This window comes from Mesoplodon mirus (genome assembly GCF_964341445.2).
Source record: "Mesoplodon mirus genome assembly, chromosome: 10".
Classification (NCBI taxonomy): Eukaryota; Metazoa; Chordata; class Mammalia; order Artiodactyla; family Ziphiidae; genus Mesoplodon; species Mesoplodon mirus.
The window spans coordinates 51,830,645-51,853,988 of record NC_138986.1 but is presented as its reverse complement, the minus strand read 5'-3'; the positions used below and the strand labels follow the sequence as shown (position 1 = coordinate 51,853,988).

The 23,344-nt window shown below is 37.2% G+C and overlaps 1 protein-coding gene across 4 annotated transcripts in view; it reads right to left on the bottom strand.

The window, feature by feature from the left end:
• Positions 1-23,344, bottom strand: part of PDSS2 (decaprenyl diphosphate synthase subunit 2) — a 268,202-nt gene that overhangs the window by 41,198 nt on the left and 203,660 nt on the right. For all 4 annotated transcript variants that reach the window (XR_014295138.1, XM_082634002.1, XM_082634003.1 and 1 more), the window contains 2 exons: positions 11,324-11,497; positions 10,253-10,384 (listed from right to left, as the gene is read on the bottom strand). Coding sequence is in view for 3 of the 4 variants with exons in the window: in XM_082634002.1 (XP_082490128.1) it covers positions 10,253-10,384; positions 11,324-11,497 (306 nt within the window). In the remaining variant the exon portion in view is untranslated. The remainder of the gene's footprint in view (positions 1-10,252; positions 10,385-11,323; positions 11,498-23,344) is intronic.

Genomic DNA, 23,344 nt, shown 5'->3' with positions numbered 1-23,344 from the left:
GCATTTGCATTGGTGTTAAGAGGTGGAGTTTAGTATATATATGTAAGATTTGTTGGTGGACAGAGGAAGGGAGAAAGGACACATCCCAGAATTGTTTGGGTATAGTGTATGAGGATTTTAAAAGGGTACAAATCAGATATCTACTAGATCTGCTAGCCCCCAAGTTGAAGTAGCCAGCTAGCTGAGTTTGGTTTGGGAGGAGAAGCAATCCTTGCTGGGCTCTCCAGTTACGGAGCTGGAAAGGTGTCAGAATATAAAGGAACAGGGCAAGCCTTTTCTTTGCTATCTTGACCATTCTTACCTACTAATAAGAGAGCACAGAAGGCATCTGCAAGGAAGTGAACACCCTTCAGAACTTGGATACCTGATTTTACCATCTCCTTCACCGGGGAAAGCTAAGTTTTGGAGGCAAATTTCAATCTCCATGGAATTAACTTTCTCATATTCTCTTCCTTTGGTTTGATGTGAGAAGAGGAAGAAATAGACAGATGCAGAAGGCTATGGTAACCCATTAAAAAAAGGGGAGGGGGCTTTTATTATTTACATGATAAATCTCTCTGTTCAGAAGTCCTGTTATCACTTTTCTTTTTTTTTTTGAATTTTATTTTTTTGTACAGCAGGTTCTTATTAGTTATCTATTTTATACATATTAGTGTATATATGTCAGTCTCAATCTCCCAATTCATCCCACCACCACCACCCTCCCCCGCCACTTTCCCCCCTTGGTGTCCATACATTTGTTCTCTACATCTGTGTCTCTATTTCTGCCCTGCAAACCAGTTCATCTGTACCATTTTTCTAGGTTCCACATATATGCGTTAATATATATTTGTATTTCTCTTTCTAAACTTACTTCACTCTGTATGACAGTCTCTAGATCCATCCATGTCTCTACAAATGACCCAATTTTGTTCCTTTTTATGGCTGAGTAATATTCCATTGTATATACGTATCACATCTTCTTTATCCATTCGTCTATTGATGGGCATTTAGGTTGCTTCCATGACTTGGCTATTGTAAATAGTGCTGCAATGAACATTGGGGTGCATGTGTCTTTTTGAATTGTGGTTTTCTCTGGGTATATGCCCAGTAGTGGGGATTGCTGGGTCATATGGTAATTCTATTTTTAGTTTTTTAAGGAACCTCCATACTGTTCTCCATAGTGGCTGTATTAATTTACATTCCCACCAACAGTGCAAGAGGGTTCCCTTTTCTCCACACCCTCTCCAGCATTTGTTGTTTGTAGATTTTCTCATGATGCCCATTTTAACTGGTGTGAGGTGATACCTCATTGTAGTTTTGATTTGCATTTCTCTAATAATTAGTGATGTTGAGCAGCTTTTCATGTGTTTCTTGGCCATCTGTATGTCTTCTTTGGAGAAATGTCTATTTAGGTCTTCTGCCCATTTTTGGATTGGGTTGTTTGTTTTTTTGATATTGAGCTGCATGAGCTGTTTATATATTTTGGAGATTAATCCCTTGTCCATTGATTCGTCTGCAAATATTTTCTCCCATTCTGAGGGTTGTCTTTTCGTCGTTTATAGTTTCCTTTGCTTTGCAAAAGATTTTAAGCTTCATTAGGTCCCATTTGTTTATTTTCATTTCCATTACTCTAGGAGGTGGATCAAAATAGATCTTGCTGTGATTTATGTCAAAGAGTGTTCTTCCTATGTTTTCCTCTAAGAGTTTTATAGTGTCTGGTCTTACATTTAGGTCTCTAATTCATTTTGACTTTATTTTTGTGTATGGTGTTAGGGAGTGTTCTAATTTCATTCTTTTACATGTAGCTGTCCAGTTTTCCCAGTACCACTTATTAAACAGGCTGTCTCTTCTCCATTGTATATTCTTGCCTCCTTTATCAAAAATAAGGTGACCAAAGGTGCGTGGGTTTATCTCTGGGCTTTCTATCCTGTTCCATTGATGTATATTTCTGTTTTTGTGCCAGTACCATATTGTCTTGATTACTGTAGCTTTGTAGTATAGTCTGAAGTCAGGGAGTCTGATTCCTCCAGCCCCGTTTTTTTCCCTCAAGCAGAAGTCTTGTTATCGCTTATAATCCATTTTCCTTACTATGCACTCTTGGAATCCGGAAGAGATGTGAAATATAAAATTACAGTTTAACTAAGAAAAAAAAACCTACTCAGATCTCAGAAAGCCATGAGCAAGGAAATGAGGCTGACAGGAGAACTGAGCTGTTTCCTCCTGTGGCCAGGTCCCAAGGTGATGTCCACCAACCCTGACGGTGTAACTCAAGCCACCATGTCAAAAACCAAACTTATACCAATGTTCCCACTTCACTTTCCTGTTTTTATTTATGGCACAATTCTTTCTGTTATCCAAGTTCAAAATCCTTGTTTTGGCCTCTGACCACCCCTCCCCAGTAGACATCTGCCAGGTTCTCCCTATCATATCAGTTTTCAGGTCCTATATATTTTCTCTCTGAAGTGAATTTTATACCTAACCTCCTTACCTTCCCATTCTCATGGCCAATACTCTGATTAGGACTTTTCCCCTGCACTTATCAACAGATTCCCCACAACCTCCTGACTGATCTCCTTTTCTATAGTATCTCCTTGTTCTTCTGATTCTATATAACGTAGTTAGATATACCTCTCTAAAACACATTTCAAACCTTGACAATACCTGGCTCAGAAACTTCAATTTCTGCTCCATGACTTCTGAATCAAGTTCATTTTCTAAAGACAAACATCCCCAAATCCTTTTTTTTTGATTGAGGTAAAATTCACATAACATAAATGTAAATTTATGTTACTCAGTGACATCTAATATATTCACAATGCTGTGCAACCATCACCACTATCTAGTTCCAGAACATTTTTGTCACGTTGTAACACGTATCAATACTTCATTCCTTTTTATGGCTGGATAATAATCCATTGCATGGATATACCATATTTTGTTTATCCATTCATCATTTGATGGACACTGGGTCGTTTCCACTTTTTGGCTTTTGTAAATATTGCTATACATGTTTTTGTTTGAACCAAAGTCTTTAAGTATAGCCATTATGTACTATTTTGGCAATTCTTCATCTATCCCTATACTGCCCCATATTTTTCACCTTCCATCCAAATTATAATACTTCTTTTTTCTTTGAATACACTGCATGCTTGCCCATCTGCAGCCCTTTTTCATGGTTTCTGTTGTGTAGGAAGCCCTTATTCCCATCTTTGTTGTCAGGAAGCCCTTATTCCCATCTTTGTTGTCAAGATCTTCTTCAAGGACTATCTCAGGTATCACTTACTTCACAAACCCTTTCTTGACTTTTCCAACTGGATTCAAACTCTTTTTCCTCTGAGCTGCCCCACTGGCATCAATTACAGTATTCCTTATATTTGTGTGCTTCTCTTAACAAGGCCAAGACAACCGTCAGGCAATTTACTGCTGTTATCTCCTACAGTCAAGCACTTTGTTTCCTTAAGTGCTCATAAAACCTTAAGAAATATTTTAACCTAGGAGATATTTAGAGCCATTTTGTAGTCTTTGTGGTCTCATATAGAGTCCTTTCAAATGCCCACACTCTACACCCTCTATGGTAGAGGATGTTGTAGTATTCCTTTTGAAACAACTGAAATAACTTAAATAATTAGAAAAGTATCATGTGGCATTAATGAGGACTCTCTGAATGTGCACTTTCTCTTTTGTTTAAGAATATATATGTGTTATATTCATGCACATCAGCCTTGCCTAGCAATTTTTGTTTCACTTTTTGAATAAGAAGTAAAAGTAGGATATCTAGGAACAACTGAGTTATAGTTTAGCACTGGTAATATGTAGTTCACTTAAGGTATTTTATGGATGGTTATGACAGTGTCAGAATGCCACAAGCCTAAGTGACATTTCAATACTTTCAGAAATAGCCAAGAAAAAAATAATCATAATTCTTATTTCTTCAGGTGACTTACAATGGCAGCAGAAAACTAGAAGGATCATTAAAAATAAAGTTTGCTGACCTGCAATAGCCCCTGGACTCCCTGAGAGAGTCAGAGCTCTGTGGTTCTCTGAAGGATTCTACCTTCTTTTATTAGGAATCAAAATGATAGCTGAGTAATGACTTCACCTCCCTAGGGTGAATCACCCATTCACTATCAGTATTTTTAACCTGATCATTATTTTTCAGCAGCTACAAATTTAAATTTAAAATTAAGGTAGGAAGGGATCTGTAGAATTTAGTATGGAGACATTGCTTAACAAATATTTTTCATCTGTTTCTGGCCTGGCCTGGTGCTGTAAACTGCCTCTTACGAAAGTGCATAGTGTGTGTACACCTGAGGGTGCAATGGAAGAGAGCTGTCCGATCTTAAGATTTGGGGAGGACGGGGAAGTTGGAGGGGGTAGCAGGGCCTGATATGAAAAATTCCAGAGGCGCTGTGCTTCTTGGCTTCGCAGTGATGTTGAATGGGCGCTAAGGGTATGTGATCCCCTCTTCCCTTCCTTTCTGGTCATTAATTCTCACTCTCCCTAAGCAGGAAATCAAAAGGGTAGATGGGACATAAACCTGTCTATAATTTTGCATGTGATAATAACAAATCATAGTTGTCTTCCGTCATTGAGAGCAAGACTTTTCTATTTCTAAGTGTCAAAGACAGTATTTAGCTTCTAATAAAGATATTTTCTTATAATGCATCTCTTGCCTAAGAGATTATTTAAAGAAATTTCTTAGATTTACTTGAGAGCTGAAAGGGACCTTAGAAAGGATCTAGTTCAATGCCATCATTTTGCAAAAAAAAAAATAAAAAGGATGTTAAAGAATGTGACCAAGGTAAACAGATGCTAGCAGAGCCCAAACTGGAATCCAGGTCTTCCAAATCCTGGTCCTCTATGGACCATTTCTGCTACACCAACTTGATTCTTTCTATTTAACAAAACAGGTTGCCACCAGTTTTGTCCCCCAAAGACCACACCACACACACTTTCTGACAAATACTAATTAGATGACTATTCCAAGTAAGTTACTATACAGGACTATTGGTAATTCAAAGGTAAATTCACTATGATCCTTAAGGATCTTACGATAAAATTCAAAACCTGGGAGAAGAAAGGTTTACAAAAATGCAGAGGAGAAAAATATCACAGAAAGTTGGAAAGAGCACTAGAACTAATTTCAGGATTAATAAGCAGTCTCCTTGAGATTCAGGATAGAAAGTCCCTCTCAAGTGTTATGCAAATTGTATTCCCTAACTCTGACTAGGTGGTGTTCACAGAACAAGATCATTATTATAGAGAGCTTTATATAAACATGAATAAAATTTAGAAAATTAAAATAAACTCAAGTAAGGAGTCTTTAATCTGAAAAATGTTGCCCCCTGCATGACAGAAACTGATTTCTTAAATTTCTTATTTGCTTCAGACGAATTCACCTTCTCTTCTGTGACCCTGTTCATGACTCAGACATGTACATATAAGGAGAAGGGCCCAAAGTCCATGGAGCAAATCACAGCAGTCTGGTGGGGCCTTGAGAGGTGGGCAATAAACTGCCAGTTCTTCCTGAAGGATGAGGATTTAGAGATGATCACAGGGGACCTAGGTTGGAGGATGTAACCTTATCTGCTCATGGGTGTCATCTTGGCAGAGTTTACTGACCTCTGGACAAGATCTATTTAATTTACTGGAGATAATGCCTAAGGCATAGGCTATTTGGAAAGGATATCTCTTTGAACTGAAAATCAAATTGAAGATAATGATTTGGGAATATTTCACCAGTTGTTTAGGAAATCCTGGACTCTTATGTAGTCTATATTTACAACTTTGCATGCTTGCAAAGACACTAAGAGTTAAATATGTTCCTTTTCTGTGAAGCTTATTTAAAATTCATATCTATGCTGCTCATATATACACACACACACACACACACACACACATATATATGTATATATATATATATATGTATATATGTGAATAGCCAACAGAGACTTGATAGCTTTCATTTAACATATTTAGCTGGTTCTTTTCAACCAAAATGTATATCTGCAATGTATTCTAATGTAACCCAATTAGAGTTACTAACACCATCTGTATATGAATTTTTGGTTCAGCTGTCAAAAAACACACAAAATACAATGCTCATAATACAATATTCAATAGTTGTGTAATATGTTATTGCACTATACTTCATTTAACTTTTTTCTATTTTCAAATGGATCAATTTTCATTTTCTTCCTTTTACAACTGGTATTTTACTACATATTTTAGTGTGTAAATCTTTGCCCACATCTCTGATATTTTTTTTGGGATACATTACTAGAAGTGCAATTACTATAGCAAAGTATATAAGCTTTTAAATCAAAGGTTTAAATTATGTACAATATTTAAAGAGTCTAATAACAAAAGACTTCTAACAAAATATCCTAGCACTCTCCAGACTTTGTCTGTCTCATTTCCCTCTCTTTAGCTGTTTCTTCTGTTTATCTTCAAATACTGTTTTCTTGATTTTTAAATTTTAAGACATTATCTATTGATCCTATGATAAAAGGAATAATTACATTTCTTACATGACCAAAAACATTCCTTTCCCCTACCCTCTCCCCAGTGATATTATACTTTTTGGTTTAAATCAGTCTTTGGTATTTACTTTTTTTTTTTTTTTTTTTTTTTGCGGTACGCGGGCTTCTCACTGTTGTGGCCTCTCCTGTTGCAGAGCACAGGCTCTGGACGCGCAGGCTCAGTGGCCATGGCTCACGGGCCCAGCCGCTCCACGGCATGTGGGATCTTCTCGGACCGGGGCACGAACCCACGTCCCCTGCATCGGCAGGCGGACTCTCAACCACTGCGCCACCAGGGAAGCCCTGGTATTTACATTTTTATGCTATATAAATATTATCCTCTAAGCCATGTAAAGTATTGTGATTACATTTTGTTTCTTATACATTAAGAATTTATTCACTACAGCTAAGAACTGCCTCATTTCATATCATATGTTTAATGTGGCTGTTTAAAAACGTGGGCCCCAAATTCTTTGAAATTGTTCCCAGTGATAGGTGAGGTATACAGCCCCTCCCCTTGATTCTGGGTGGGCTTGTGACTATTTTGATAGGAGACCATGAAAATGGCGGGTGATTTCAGAGGCTGGTCATAAAAGAAGATGCAGCCTCTGCCTTGTTTGCTGGAAGGAACACTTGTGTTTGGAGTTCTGAGTTGGCAAGAAAGAAGTCTGACTACTCTGAGGCTGCCATGCTGTGAGGAAGCCAAGCCAAGTGGAGGAGCCATGTGTGAATACTCTGATTGTTTAGAAGCCTGGTTTTCTTGACAGTCCAGCCTAGGTGCCAGGTGTGAGTGGAGACTCCAAATGATTCCAGTCCCCAGCATCACTGAATCACCTCTAGCCTCTGGTTCCTTCCAGCTGAGGCCCCAGACATCATGGAGCAGTCATCCCTTCGGTGCATTGTCCAAATCCCTGACCCACAGAAGCCATGAACATAATAAAATGGTTATTTTAAGCAGCTAAGTTTTGGGGTAATTTGTTATGCAGCAGTGGTAACTGGTACTCTTAGTTTTCTATGTTCCTGTTATTAATTTGTCCCTAAATTCTCAACATGGCCAAGTACATTAGGGGATCAACAGTTCCATTGTTTCCTTGGAGATATTACTTCTGGAGATCTCTGTCCTCTTGTCCCAGTCGAGCCTGGATGCAGAGCCATCAGCCTAGGACTTGCATGGGTGAGAGACAATGTAGCATGTTATTGTACTTACAGATGTGGGCCCTGTAGCCAGGCTGCCGGGGTTTGCATCCTGGCTCCACCACTTACCAGTGCTGTGTGACTGTGCTCAAGTTAATCTCTCTCTGCTTCAGGTTTCTCATTAGAACAGTGGCTGGCACAAAGTAAGTGCTCTTATTGTTGGCATTCTTGTTGTTGTTTATTATTCTTCCCTTCACATTGTCCTGGGAATTCCCATCATCTCACACCTATGTCTGATGCCCTAGTTCCTAAATTCCATATCTTTTTCTTTCTTGGTTATTCCCTTGATAGAATACATCACCAGCTCCCTAAAAAAAGATGCTTAGGAGGTAAGGTTTTTGAGACTTTATTTATGCTTTAATTGTCTTTAACATCACACTTGATAGTATTGACTGGCATAAAATTCTAAGTTGGAAACAATTTCTCTTTGAATGTTGAAGTTATTACTTCATTGTCTTGAAGCTTTCAGTGTCACTACTAAGACAATTCTGATTCTTGACCCTTTGTACGTAGGTTTTTCTTTCTGGAAGTATTAAGATCTCTTCTTTATCCCCATTGTTTCAAAATTTGATAATGATGTCACTTGGTGTGGGTCTTTTAAAATTCACAATTTAAAGAGTGCCATTTCAATTTGGAGACACCTTCAGGTCCTTCATTTCTTAGAATTTTTCTTTTCTTTTAATTCTTTATTAATTTTACACCTGCATTTTCATTAAGTCTCTTTCTGGGACTCATAATAGATATAAGATCTCTCAAATTGGTCCTCTAATTTTCTTATCTTTTCTATTTTCTATTGTCTTTTTAGTCAATTTTCTGGGAGATTCTTTTAATATCTTCTATTCTTCTTCTGATTTTTTAAAAAAATAAATTTATTTTATTATTTATTTTTCGCTGTCTCGGGTCTTCATTGCTGCGCAAGGGCTTCCTCTAGTTGCGGTGAGCGGTGGGCTACTCTTTGTTGTGGTGCACGGGCTTCTCACTGTGGTGGCTTCTCTTGTTGCGGAGCACGGGCTCTAGGTGCGTGGACTTCAGTAGTTGTGGCACACGGGCTCTAGAGCACAGGCTCAGCAGTTGTGGCGCACAGGCTTTGTTGCTCTGCGGCATGTGCGATCTTCCTGGTCCAGGGTTCGAACCTGTGTTCCCTGCATTGGCAAGCGGATTCTTAACCACTGCATCACCAGGGAAGCCCCTTCTTCTGATTTTTTTAAAAATTCTGCTTTCATATTTTTATACTTTATAATTCTGATTTCTTATTCTTGAATTGTCCTTTTTTACATATCACCTGTTCTTATTTCATGGATTTAATATCTTATCTCACTGAATATATTGATTGTAGTACATTTGGAAATGTCTTTTTTCCCCCTTGCACTGCCTCTGTTTCCTCTAAGTTCCCTCCTTTTTTTTTTTTTTTAATCAGTTTGATTTTGACTTGTTCTTTCACAGCAGAGGCTGCTCTCAAATGCCCAGTGGTCCTTTATTAGCTATTCTACTTCAGTTGGATATTCTGTGCCCTTGGATACTCTGAGGCTTGTCAACTGGTGGACCTCACTGTAAGGCAGCTGGCCAGGGTTACGGCATGTTTACTGAGGGAGCCCCAAAAGTCCACATCTGCAGGGCTTTTCCTCTGGGTTTGACAGTTTCCCCAGAAAGGAATCCTCTCATTTTCTACCTGGTGAATATAACAGATTTTAAGCTGGCTGTAAGTATTTTGAGATCTATTAGGGAGGAGTGGTTGGAGAGAGAAAATCTTATCTTTCCAAAAGCAGATATCTTAGGCTCTCTCTACTTGAAGTGTGCCATCTACCTCCGTCCGCCTCAGCTGTGCGTGCTTTCCCATGTCCAGTCTCAGATTAACCCAATCAATTAGAACCACCAAATTAAATAAATTCCATGAAGTTCTGGATAAAAAGGCAAGAACTTTTTGTACCTGGATTTAAAAAAACCCAAAAAAGTTTCTGGATTTAAGAAAAACCCAAAAAAGCTCCCTCTCATCTTCCATACCTTCCTTCTCCCACAAAAAAGTAGAAAATTCACCCAAGTCCCTTTACCCCTCCTACTTAACCATACTTTTTTTTTCCTTTGATAATGCCTCAGAACTTGAGTATTCAGGATCCAAGTTTGTTTTAAAAAAACCCAATGAAGTGACAGGCAGAACTCCTGGAATTTTGCAGCTTGTGCTAGAGTCTACATATGGGAAACTGCCATCAGTTAAAGGGTGGTGCTATTACCATAGCCCAGTTTTTGAAAGCCTTTAGAAAAAAAAAATCATCTGAGTTAATTAGTATTCACCACAGGCACAGGTTTTGTATTGCAGTATTCTATGAATTCAGATAATAAGAAAACACAGTACTGCAGTCTCTAACTTTTAACTAACATTTACCTCTCAAAAATGTATATTATAAATTAAGAATTTTACCTGTTATATGAATAAGCTCTTATATGACTGATCTATATGCTCCATACGGCTGATTAGTCTTAGATCATCATAAAATGAGCTATGTTTTAAAATCAACCAAATACTATTGGTACCTAAAATAAGAGTAATTTCATTTTACCTCTCTGATCTGCTTAATCCACAAGTCTCTTCCAAGAAACTCCTGATGTAAGACTACAGGAGCTGAGTTTAGATTAAAAGTCAAGGAGTCACTGGTCTTTTCTTTAATAAAAGGCTGGAGATCAGAATTTATCTAGAAGGAGTAGTGAAAAGAGTTAAATCAGTGAAATGCATATACATTGGCATGTTTTAGTCATGTTCAGAAAGCACCAGTTACTACAGTGAAAAATTAAGCTTAAGGAACTCAGTTTCTAGATGTACTTTAATAAGCAAAAGAACAGCTCATATGATTAACAATAATCTTAAAAAAACTTTTAGAATAGTTTTCCCCTAACATATTCCTTTTTAATTTGGCAGCAGCCTTTATTTTGCTTTTTAAGTTCAAGGTAAGGATCAGAAATTTTATTTATTTAATAAATATAATCAAATAATAAATAAATTAATCGAAGATTTAATAAAGCACATAAAAACTCATCTGGAGATATTACATATTTTTGTATATATTTCCCCCTTCTTATGAGCTATTTAAGTGACATCTAAGAAATATGTACTAAATGGAATTTAAAATTACATATACATGGAGGTAACAAAATAACAGCTAATCTTGAGACATTTTGTATTTCATTATGCCCATTCAAAAGAATCAGTTATTGGAATTAAAGCTTTCAACTTTGCTCCATATATTTCTAAATTTCATTAACTTTCCACAGTTTGCTTTACATAGGAGCTATAAGGGAACTGTAACAAAAATGCAAATATTCTTCCCTTTTGTGACTGGCAACATTACATGTTATTTAATAATTTGCAAGAGTTCTTTCAAGAACCCTTTCAGGTGGTAAGAAGAGACAAACATCACAAATATGGTTTAAGTAAGCTGTAGCTTTCTATCAAAATTATGCAGTGCTCACCAATCATACTGTTTATATTATGTAATAACTACCAGGAATGATAGATTTTATGTACTCAATAAACAGTTTTTGAGATATAAAAGCAGTTTATTAAATAGTAAAAGGTTTCTTGTGTATCATTTTAGCTGTTTAAAACAGAAAAAATAGAAAGGGTATGCAAATACCTTATGACTCATGGCCATGTGCTTCCCATACTGAAATGCCATATCCTGAACCTCAGCATCATGCTTTGCTAATTCCATTGCAGCTTGGCAGCTCTTTGCTAATAAGGCACCATGGGAGAGAAAAGTCTGCTCTTTCCAAGTCAATATTCCAATATCATCTGTGATACGATTTTCCTAAAAATTGCAACAAAAGCCAAGATTAAAAAGGTTTTAGGAGTAATTTAATTGTTTCGGTTTTTGAAGAATAAGCGTTAAGAAATGAACTATTCAAAACACTCAGGCTGTTGCAACAAGACAGAACTAAAAGATGCTGACCCTCACCTCTACCTAAAGAGAACTAAGGATGTGGGAACTGCTTTTTTAGGGTAATTAGGAAAAAATGAAAGAAATGTTGAAGCAAATTTTATTTTGAGCTAGGGAACTTCTATTAAAATATACTTATAAGGCAAAATTAGAAACTTAGACCTTCAAACTAACTCTCTTCTAGATTCATGTCAGTTCTTAATTAAGTGCTAGTATTCCAAAACACAAGAATCCTATTGTCTTTAACTTATGTTAAAATGCCAAGGGCATAGTGAAGGAACTGCATTCTCTTATAAGCAGGTAGATAGAGAAATCAGAGAGAAGGTAACCCATTACAATGGAGTATGATTAGATCATACTATTCATCAAAGTTAGTATCTTTAAGTAAGCATAAGCATACACATACCTACTGACTCTAGACCAGTGATGTCCAATGAAATTATAATGTAAGCCCCATATACAATTAAAAATTTGCTAGTAGCTACATTAAAAAAGTGAAAAGAAACAGGTGACATTAATCTTAATGACATTTTATCTATCCCAATATATCTAAAATATTACTATAATAAAATAAAACATATAATCAATATAAAATTATTAATGATATTTTACATTCTTTTTTTACACTAACTTTTCAAAATCAGTGTATACTTTACACTTACAGCACATCACTAGTGACATTTGAAGTACTCGGTAGGTACAAGGAGCTGGTGGCTACCCTAGTGGACAGCTCTGCTTTAGGCAGTTAGCTCTCTGAGGACAAGGATGATGAAGTGATATATATAATGATGCTCATTTTACGGTGTTTCTTTGAACCTCAAACTAATTAGAACCCATCCAGAAGGATTAACTAACCCAAACACTTTACTTCCTGCTGCCCATACCAAAATCCTTCTCCTTCCACCATTATTTGGGGACAAAATAAAAAATAATAAGAAAACTTAGACACCATTAAAAAATGATCTTAGATTTAGCCCCACCTCTTTCACCATGTTGAAGGGAATCTTCAACTCATTGGTCAGATCAAATTCTCAACTTAAATTTACATGCTTTTAAACAAAAAGAGAGTTCCACTTATAGCAACAGTTACAAATATGCAACGTAGTATTGTGTTAATAATCAAAAAGCCACTTGGGGAGAAACAGTGCATAAACTGCTTCATAAAACATTGCGAATAAATGACAGCATTTAATTTTGGAAATCTGAGAATGGATTTTAAAATATGTAAAGTTAATATCATATTAATAAACCTAGATAAAAACCATATTATCTCTCCACATATACTAAAGATGCATTTGACAAAATTCAACTCCTATTCTTGATGGGAAAAAAGCACTGAATAAAACAGGAACAGATGCGTATTTCTTCTTTTTTTTAAATGTATATACAGCAATTTTATTTCAATGGCACAAATGAAGTTAGTGTGTAGGAAACTGATTTATTTATTATTATTATTATTATTATTTTTTTTTTTTTTTTTTTTTTTTGCGGTACGCAGGCCTCTCACTGTTGTGGCCTCTCCTGTTGCGGAGCACAGGCTCCGGACGTGCAGGCTCAGCGGCCATGGCTCACAGGCCCAGCCGCTCCATGGCATATGGGATCTTCCCGGACCGGGGCACGAACCCGTGTCCCCTGCATCGGCAGGCGGACTCTCAACCACTGCGCCACCAGGGAAGCCCTGATTTATTTATTATTTAAAAAAATATTTATTTATTTGGTTGTGCCGGGTCTTAGTTGCGGTGGGTGGGCTCCTTAGCTGAGGCTCAAGGGCTCCTTAGTTGTGGCAGGCAGGCTCCTTGGTTGCAGCTCCAGGGCTACTTAGTTGCGGCATGCGGGCTCCTTAGTTGTGGCATGCAAACTCTTAGTTGCGGCATGCATGTGGGATCTAGTTCCCTGACAAGAGATCAACCCAGGCCCCTTGAATTGGGAGCGCAGTCTTATCCACTGCGCCACCAGGGAAGTCCTGCGTGTAGGAAATTTAAATCAAACAGTATGGTAAAAATAGCAGAGAACCAAAAAATCTAAAAAGCAAGTACACCTAAAGCATGAGAATTCATTAGTGTTTCATCTTCAATTATGACTGACACTTGATGCTTGCAAATTTTGAAATAAACTTTGAGATCATGATCACTATTCTGAAGAGATTTCGGCACCAGCACTAAGATTTGTACATTCAGTTGGTTTGCAGTTGACTTGTTAGTCATTTACATACTATAGTACAGATTTGTCACAGGTCAGATCACAGTGTTGAAGGAAAGAAAGACCTTCCTGTAATTATATAGAAAGGATCCCCTAAACTGCACTCAGCTTAAGACATCCAATGTACAAGAGCACGAAAACCATCACAGTAATGTAGTTCCAAGGAACATAGTTTTGGTAAGGAAAATAACCTAAGCTCCTGTTTCCCGTTTTAATTACTGAAATCTCTACCAATGACAAAAATGTCATATAGGACACTAAATGTATACAGTAATTCAAACTTCATGCAAAGAACATATTTAGCAATCTGGGATAATGCAGAATGACTGAAAATATAACGAATGTGATTCAACACTGGTTCTTTTTGTCATTTTACACAGATGTCATGTTAATATTAGACCAAAGCACAAAATGTTTAGTGCATAAACCAGTTTCTCTTTTAAGATCTATCATTTTTATCGTAGTCTTTTATCTTACTTTGGACCACTTGTACCCCGTACTCTATCCTACTGTAGACTGCTTAACTTAATCAACAAAATCAAAAGTAATTTCTGACCAGATTTATGGGTGACATAAAAATTTATAACATCAAAGTGTCTGCATAACCAAAAGTACAATAATAAAGAAGAAAATGCCTCCTATTTCTTTTAGAAAATAGTACTTTGTAAGCTTGCTGCATCTTTAATGCTTTTACTATTGCATGACAATGAATAGTTGATAGAAAATAAGAACTGTATACTTGAATTATGATAACTCATCCATCACAGATTAATCTAATAATGAAGTTTCTGCAGAAACAGGAACTATTTTAACAAGGAAAAAAAAATGCCCTCATTCCAGATGTATATTTCTTTAATATGACAGGTGCCTGTGTTTGTGTGTGTGTGTGCACAAGCACGCATGATCACCCAAAAGTTAGCAAGTACTTTATGGGGAAACACATGAGCCCTTCTTCCTAAAATCAGGAACAGGACAGAGATGAACACAATACCATTGCTATTTAACAATGTAATAGAAGAGGCAAGAAAAGGATAGCTGTATAAAAATTAGAAAGGAAGAGTTTAACTATCAGTATTTGAAGACAGTATAACTGTATTTGGGGAAGACCAATATACAAAACTCAACCAAAAAACTACTAAAACAAGAAGATAATTCAGTAAGGTAGCAGCATATAAAATCAATATAATTTATAATTAACATAATAGATGTAACCATAGCTTTCATACATAAAAACTAATCAGAAAGTATTGTAAATAGGGCCTTTTCTTCCATTATATCTATGAAAAAAAGATTTAAAAGCTGGGAATAAACTTAGAAATGTACAAAATTGATATGAAGAAAATGTTAAAATACTACTGAAGGAAAGCAAGTTAAATAAATATAAAGGCATATCATGTTTAAAGATAGTAAGATCCAACCTCATAAAGTTACTCCAATAAAATTAACACCACCCCTCCACCCCTCCACCCCCCCCAACTTAGGCAAGCTGATTCTAAAGTTCATATTGGAAACAGCATGAAGAATAGCCAGAATAAGCAGGAAGCCATGAAAAAGAAGAGCAGTGTAGGGTGAGGTGGGGGGAAGAAGGGTAGATGAGGAGAGTAATGATGTCTAGCCCTACCAGATACTATATTATAAAGCCTCGGTAATTAAAAAAAAAAAGTGCACTTTTTAGATAGACAAACGATGGAACGAGATACAAAGTCCAGGAATCAATCAAACTATACACAGGAATTTACTATATTTTAGGGAAAAGTTGCACTTTTCAGTAAATGGTGCTGGTACAACTGAATAGCTTTCTGGAAGAAAATTAAGACTGCTCTGCATTTCACACAATTGATCAGGATAAACTCCACATAGCAAAAAATAAAAGCAAAAGAACCACAGACAACAATAGAAGACAAAAGACGATAAGGAAAGGTATGTGCACTTTCTATCACAGATGAATGACAAATCTCCCTGTGGTAGGCTAATAATGGTCCCCCACAAAGATAGCCACATCTTAATCCCTAGAGTCTGTGAATGTTACCTTACATGGTAAAGCGGACTTTGCAGTTACGTTAAGTTCAGGATCTTGAGATGGAGGAATTATCCCAGATTAACTGGATGAGCCTAATGCAGTCAAAAGGATCCTCATAAACGGGAGGCAGCAGGGTCTGAAGATGCAGGATGAAGCCACAAACCAAGAAATGAAGGTGGAAACTAGGAAGGGCAAGGAAAGGGATTCTCCCCTAGAGCCTCCAGAAGGAATACAACCCTGACAACATCTTGATTTGGAGGCTTCTGACCAAACAAACAAACAAACCACTTTCCGCCGCCTTAAAGCGTCACTCAGTGTTGGTGAGGCTGTGAAGAAACAGGCATCTCAAACATGACCGGTAGGGTCTGTCATACAGAGTGAAGTCAGAAGGAGAAAAACAAATACCGTATGCTAACATACATATAAGGAATCTAAAAAAACGGTACTGATGAACCTAGTGGCAGGGCAGGAATAAAGACGCAGATGTAGAGAACGGACTTGAGGACACGGGGCGGGGGGAGGGGAAGCTGGGGCGAAGTGAGAGAGTGGCATGGACATATATACACTACCAAATGTAAAATAGATAGCTAGTGGGAAGCAGCCGCATAGCACAGGGAGATCAGCTTGGTGCTTTGTGACCACCTCGAGGGGTGGGATAGGGAGGGGGGAGGGAGACGCAAGAGGGAGGGGATATGGTGATTTATGTATACATATAGCTGATTCACTTTGCTCTACAGCAGAAACTAACAAAACACTGTAAAACAATTATACTCCAATAAAGATATTTAAAAAATAAAATAAATAAACAAATAAATAATGATACTAAAAAGACATGAAAATGAAAAAAAAAATGACTGGTGGAAGTGGAGATTGGATAGAAATTTTGTAATGTCTATCAAAATTACAAATGTATCTGCCCTGCGACCCGGCAATCCTACTTCCAGGAATTAATCCTACATACAAGTGCCCACACATGTGAAATTAAATACATACAAGGTTATGGTCTATTGTTCATCCAGCTGCCTGGGTGATCCTTTTAAAACATAAGCCAGACAGAAGCATACTGGCCTTTGTGCTGTTGTGCAAACACTCCAGGCCTGTTCCTCCTTCAGGCCTCCATACCTGCTATTCTCTGTCACTTCCTCTCCCCAGATGTTTACATGGTTCAATTCCTCATTGTTTTTGGGTCTGTAATCAAATATCAATTCCACATCCCTTCCCCATCATTTCCTGTCTCTCTACCTTGCTTGAAATGTTTTTCCTTGATACTACTGGACCACTGATATAGTTATTTGTTTAATGGCTTATTGCCTGTCCCCGTCACTAGAATGTCTGCTCCATGAAAGCAAGGTCTTCGTTTTGCCCTCTGCTGAATCATCAGCACCCAACAGAGTGCATTAAGTGTGCAATAATATTTGCTGAATCTTTATCTTTCTTTTGGTATCTTTCTCTTTCCCTCTTTTCCACCTTCCCCTATCCGTCCTATATTGAACATAATAAAGAATTGAAATAATTTTCCCTGAATGCCTTCCTACCACCCACAGAATGAAGATAAGCTCTATAGCACAGGATTCAAGGCAATGGTACCAGGCAATACTTCTGGCTCCTTCTCCTACCCCAAATAGTCCCTTTGAGACCTGCATTTCAACAACACAGGACAATTTGGTGTTTCTTGAATAAAATACGTATTTTCACACTTGGGTGAATTAAAAATATTATTCCTTTCAAAGAGACTATCATCTCCTCCAATTAAATTGAACACATCCAGTTCAAATATCACTTCTTTGAGAAACGTTCTCAAATACTCCCAAGAAATACTTTCCTCTTTAGACTAACATAGCCTTATTCATATTTCAAAATAGCCCTTAGTTCTCTCTGAATCGTATGACTGCTTATTTGTTTGTTTCCTTGAGGACTGGATACAGTCTTAATCATCTTTACATTTGTATTCACTTAGGCCATATTTAGTTTTCAACAAATCCTTGTTAAATGAATAGAACTGTGTTTATCTGTTACATTTATTAAGTAATTGTGTGTTCTTTTAAAAATTTTAAAAATTAATGAGTAGCTATATCCATTCAATGGAATGCTACTGTGCAATAAAAAGGAAGAAAGCGCCGACACATGCTATGCCATGGATGAACCTCAAAAACACTACACTCAGTGAGAGAAGCCATCCATGAGACCACATACTGAATGACTCCATTTTTATGAAATGGAGATTAGTGGTTGCCTGGGCTGGGGGTGGGAACTGTAAATGGTCATAAGGGACCTAATAGGGTATATGTGAAAATGTTCTAAAATTGATTTATGGTGATTGTTGTATCACTCAATTAAGTTACTAAAAATCATTGAATTGTATGCTTGAAATGGGTTAATTTTATGGTATGTAAAATATATCTTAACAAAGTTGCTAAAAAAGAAAAAAGGGTAATGAATATAAAATTTTACATTTCTTGGTCTCAAATGCTTAACATTTTAAAAAGTTATATGATTCTCAATTAACTTTTCGTGGTTTGTATACCATCCTCATGTATTCATATAACAAACATTTATTTAGTTTCTATTATGGGTTAGCTTCTTTGTAAAGCAATATAGATATGAATATATTTATTAATAGACAGTTATTAATGAATAGCCTGTCCTCAAGAAGCTCACAATACAGGAATGACATCTATATCTATCTACATGTGGATATTAATATAATAGATAAATCAATATAGTTCTATCTCAGAATAATTCTTGGAAGATCTCCAATGGTCAAAGATTCAGTTTTATTATATTTTCCTTATTGTGATTAAGACATTTTATTATTCACCATTTCTACATTTTAATTCAAGTAATACACGATCTCTGAAAAAAAATTAGCAAATTCAGATAGCCGAGAAACAATTAATATATAGTTCCTTGAAATCTGCTATCATAAGTTAATCAGGTCATAAGTCAATAATTCTGTTCCTAAATTAATCAGAAAATCTATTCCCTGAACATTAAATTATTACCTATCGTGACCTTGGTTACAAATGAAACAAAGTCCCTCCATTCACTTCTGTCAGCTTGCCATGTATACATTAAGAGAGCATGCTTTATTACAAAGGAAAAGTTAATGTACAATTGTAAAATACCAAGAAACTAGTTTGATAACCACATCCAAATTAGTATCTTCAGACATCAGATATACAGAATTGGTGTGAAATGAACGAGAGCAGTCAGAGTAAATGAGATTCAGATATACTTACAGCATCAACTTACATCTGTACAGTTTATAGAAGGAGGATACATTCAGTGAACATTGACTTTTGATGGGATTTTCTCTTTTTCAGAGAGGTAATATACGTCAACATACCTATTGAATGACTGTCAGACTGAAGGATATTAATTTTTAAAATGTAGGTTTCTCATTCACTGTAACATGACCTTTTTGCTCAAGCAAGGTTAGTTCAAAAAACACACAGGAAAAATACCTGAAGCTTGCAAGATGATGTTTCCCAAGATAGTGGCACTGGTGGTTGTACTCAGATATAATATTCTGTTCTGCTACTGAGCTGTCTGGGGAATGTGTACTTTGAGTTGCTTTCCTAATGGTAGTAATACATTTGTACATACCTATTTACATGAAACCAAAGTGTGTTTGTAAAGTGGCTGCTTGGGATTAAAGGTCTAGTCCATGGTCACAGAACAAAGGCAAACTAATTGATTCAGGAAGATGTTCTAGCCCCAACCAGAACCTGCCGAGCCAAACTTCTATCTTTCACATTATCAGAGAAGAAGAGTGTTAAAAGTACTTTAAAGAAAGCATGCAAATATTTCCTGTTGTCATGCTTCTTTCAGATTTGTATATTGAGCTGCTACCTTTATAATTTATCTTTAAAATATATCTTTGTATATTTATGCAGCATAAATTTGGGTCTGATAAGAGATCAGATCTAATGCCACATTTCACCATTTTAAATGTTTGCTTTGAATTAGCCTTTTCAGCTATTTTGAGAAGCTAAACAACAGCCAAAATGTTTACCAGCTTTTTTTTTTTTTAAGTCAAGGAAAATTTCAAAAAGATTCCCTAAATTTAGGGATAAGAAGAAAGCAAGGGGGAGAATAGAATCTAATATTTCCTGGGAGTCAACAATAAGTGATGACACTTTCATGTTCATTATTCTATTACCTCTCAAAAATCTTAATTATCATTATTCCCATTCAATAGGTAAGAAGAACTTGAAGACTGTATTTCCATCATGATCAGACATTAGTAAACGGCAGAGATGGGTCTTAGCTGTATAGCAGTCGGATTCTATTTTGCTTAATACATAGTAGAAATACTTAAAAATATCTTTTAGAGTCTAAAAAGTAGGTTGTATTTAAGAGTAAATGACACGTTTCATTTATGTATCAACAAAGTATTTTAAACCTGTAAATTAACTCTTTTAATAATATCCACTGAAAAGATCCAAGAATCTAGAGCATATAAGTAACAAGATTAGGAATAGTAGATATCATAGTATTTTTTCAGGAATCCTGAGGAAGGGGGAAAGAGTATAACATTTTAACAGCATCATCTAATAGGATGAAATAATTTGCTTTGATTTATAATCCAATCACACTGGAGACAGTAAAGTAGGTATCTATGTAAATCATGGGAGAAACTGATAAGATGTGATAAATGTATAACTAAAGTCTGTTTTAAAAAGTGCTTCTATATAATAAATAAAGCTATTAAAATTTTACTCACACATTAGAGAGAACAGTTGTCAGGGAATTTAAAAGTCAGGAATTCTCTGGTCTAGGGCTAGCCAGCCCCTTCCTGTACTCCCCATGAGCCAGTTCTTGCTGAGATGTATGGGAATGATATGTTGAGGAGGGGTCAGGATGGAGAAGGGAAGACTATTTTACAGCTCAAATCCTTCAGCAAGGGGTATCCTTGGGATGGGGAAAGCTTTGAACAGCTAGAGGGCGGCAGATAGTCTTCAGAGGGGTTGCACAGTAGGGGCAGTAGGGAACGCTGCTTAATTCTTTGAGATGAACAAACAGCATCAAAGGGAAACTTGGCTTGCTTTGAAATGTGCAGTGTATGTTGGTGCTTGACATACCATGTAAACGTGCAGTAGATGCAGTTCAGTTAATTTGTGTGTGTGCTTACTACGCCAGGCACTACAGATTTGAGAATTAGGTATTACTCCTTGACCTTTAGCAGAAGTTCAGTAAGGGAGAAAGACAGTACACAGGAACTAGTTTGGTATGTGAAAAGAAAGCTATGCTTACAGCACAGAGAAGGGAGTGACTAGTTTTACCAAGGAAGGCTTCCATTGGAGAACTGTTAGCTGAATCAGGTTCTGAATAATAAACTGGAATTAGCCAGGAAGATAAGGTATGAGATGACTTTGGGGCATCAATATTAGTTCCATATTGTTGAAGCAGACAGTGGGAAAGGTAGATGAAGAAGGACAAGACTAGACAGGTAGGTAAGAGGTCCAGAGGGTTGGATCTTATTACTTAGGTGCTAGAAAACTGTCTTCAGCAGGAAGTTATATGACTACACATGCAATTAGATGGGTTGCTACAGAGGCAGTTTGACTGGAGGGGCAACAACTGGAAGATCCATTAGGGGTTAAGTTATATTCCAGGTAAGCAGGGATGACATATAGTGGTGGCCAGCGGGAACTGAGAGGCAAGAGCAATCTGAGCTGATCAAAAAGTGAAACAAGATACTCCCTACTGTGTACACGACAGTCGCCCACCGAGGATCTACTTCCCTCTCTCTCCTTACTAACAAACCCCAATTTTGTTCAGGTAGTCACTGCTCTTGTCAATGATTAATTTAGGAATGGGCATGTGGTCCAATTCTAGGCAATAAGACACGAGGAAAATATACTGCAGAGCTCCTAGAAAGAGATCCAGGCAAAAGTGGCACCTGTGGATGTTGCTGTCTTGATGAGCCACACCCAGGACTACTGTAGCCAAACTGCCATAAGCTTGAAAATAAAGAGGACACTAGGAAGCAGAACAGAGATATAGAGAAAACCTTGATATCTGGAGTTGTCATGTTAACTGTCCCTTGATGCCTGACTACCTCTGCATGCTCAGTTAGAGTAAAACATGTTTCCTTACTTTTATATCTATTTAATTGGATTTCCCATTTGTTGCAGCTGAAAGCATTTCAATGAATTAATTCATTCCTTAAGATGAGAAATGTTTATACTATATAAAGTCTGCATTGCCAACATTAGCAAACTACTAAAACATTTTAGGAAGAATTTCCTTAGGATGGAGTATTAGTTATCTATTGCCACATAGCAAATTACCCACAAATGCAGCATCTTAAAACAACACACACTTATTATCTCAGAGTTTCTGAGGGTCAGGAGTCTAGGCACGGCTTAGCTGGTTACAGCTCAGGATGTCTCAGGAGACTGTGGTCAAGCTGTTCGCTCAGGCAACAGCCACAAAAAGGGTCTGGAGAATCCGCTCCCAAGCTCGCTCGGGCGGTTGCTGGCAGCAGGTGTTAGTTCCTTGCCACGTGGGTCACTCTGCAGGGCTGCTCCTATGACATGGTAGCTGGCTTCCCCAGAGCAACTGATCCAGTAGAATGAGGGAGAGTGAGAGCACACCCCGGGAGGAAGCGTCACAATCTTTCATAACCTAATCTTGGAAGTGACACATCATCATTTCTGCCGTATGCTATTGGTCACACAGACCAACCTAGTACAGTATGGGAAGGAATTAGACTCAGAATACTAGGAGGTGGGGCTCATTGGGGGTCACTTTGGAAGCTGGCTACTAGAGATAGAGTCTATGATTAGAATTACTGGGTCAATAGATCTGAACATTTTAAAGTTTCTTAAAATATTCTGCAAGTTGTTTTATAGAAAGGTTCTGATATGCACACTGACCAGCCAAGTTTGAGACTGTCTTGTCACTGAGTAGAATTACTGTTTTACTTGTGAATTTAACAGGTGAAAAGTGGCATTTCATTTAAATATTGGAAGTAATTTCATTGATTAACCATTTGTATTTCCTCCATTCATTCATTTGTTTATTTACTGAGTATCTTCTACAGACAAGGCATTGTTTTAGGTGTTCACACCAGTGAGAAAACCAGAGAGTCCTTGCATTCACAGTTCTTACAGTCTAGAAGGGAAGCCAGACAATCAGATAACCGCACAGATAAATATGTAACTGCAAACTGAGATACTTCCAGTGGGGAACATGAACATACTTTTATGACAGCACTAATAAAAGAACCTGACTGAGTCTGGGGCTTTGGGGAGTAGTTTCCTTGAGGAAGTGACACTTGAGCTGACACAGGAAGGATGAATAAGGGGTAAGTTAGTAAAGGTGAAGAAGTATGCAAGGACTGTAAATACAAAGGAGAGTGGTATGTCTGAGGAATGAGAGAAGGCTACTGGGGCTGATATGCAGACAGTGAGGGTAAAAATGGTACAAAGTGAGGTTGGAGGGATAGACTGGGTCGGATTATGCAGGGTCTTTTGGGTCACTTTCAGGAT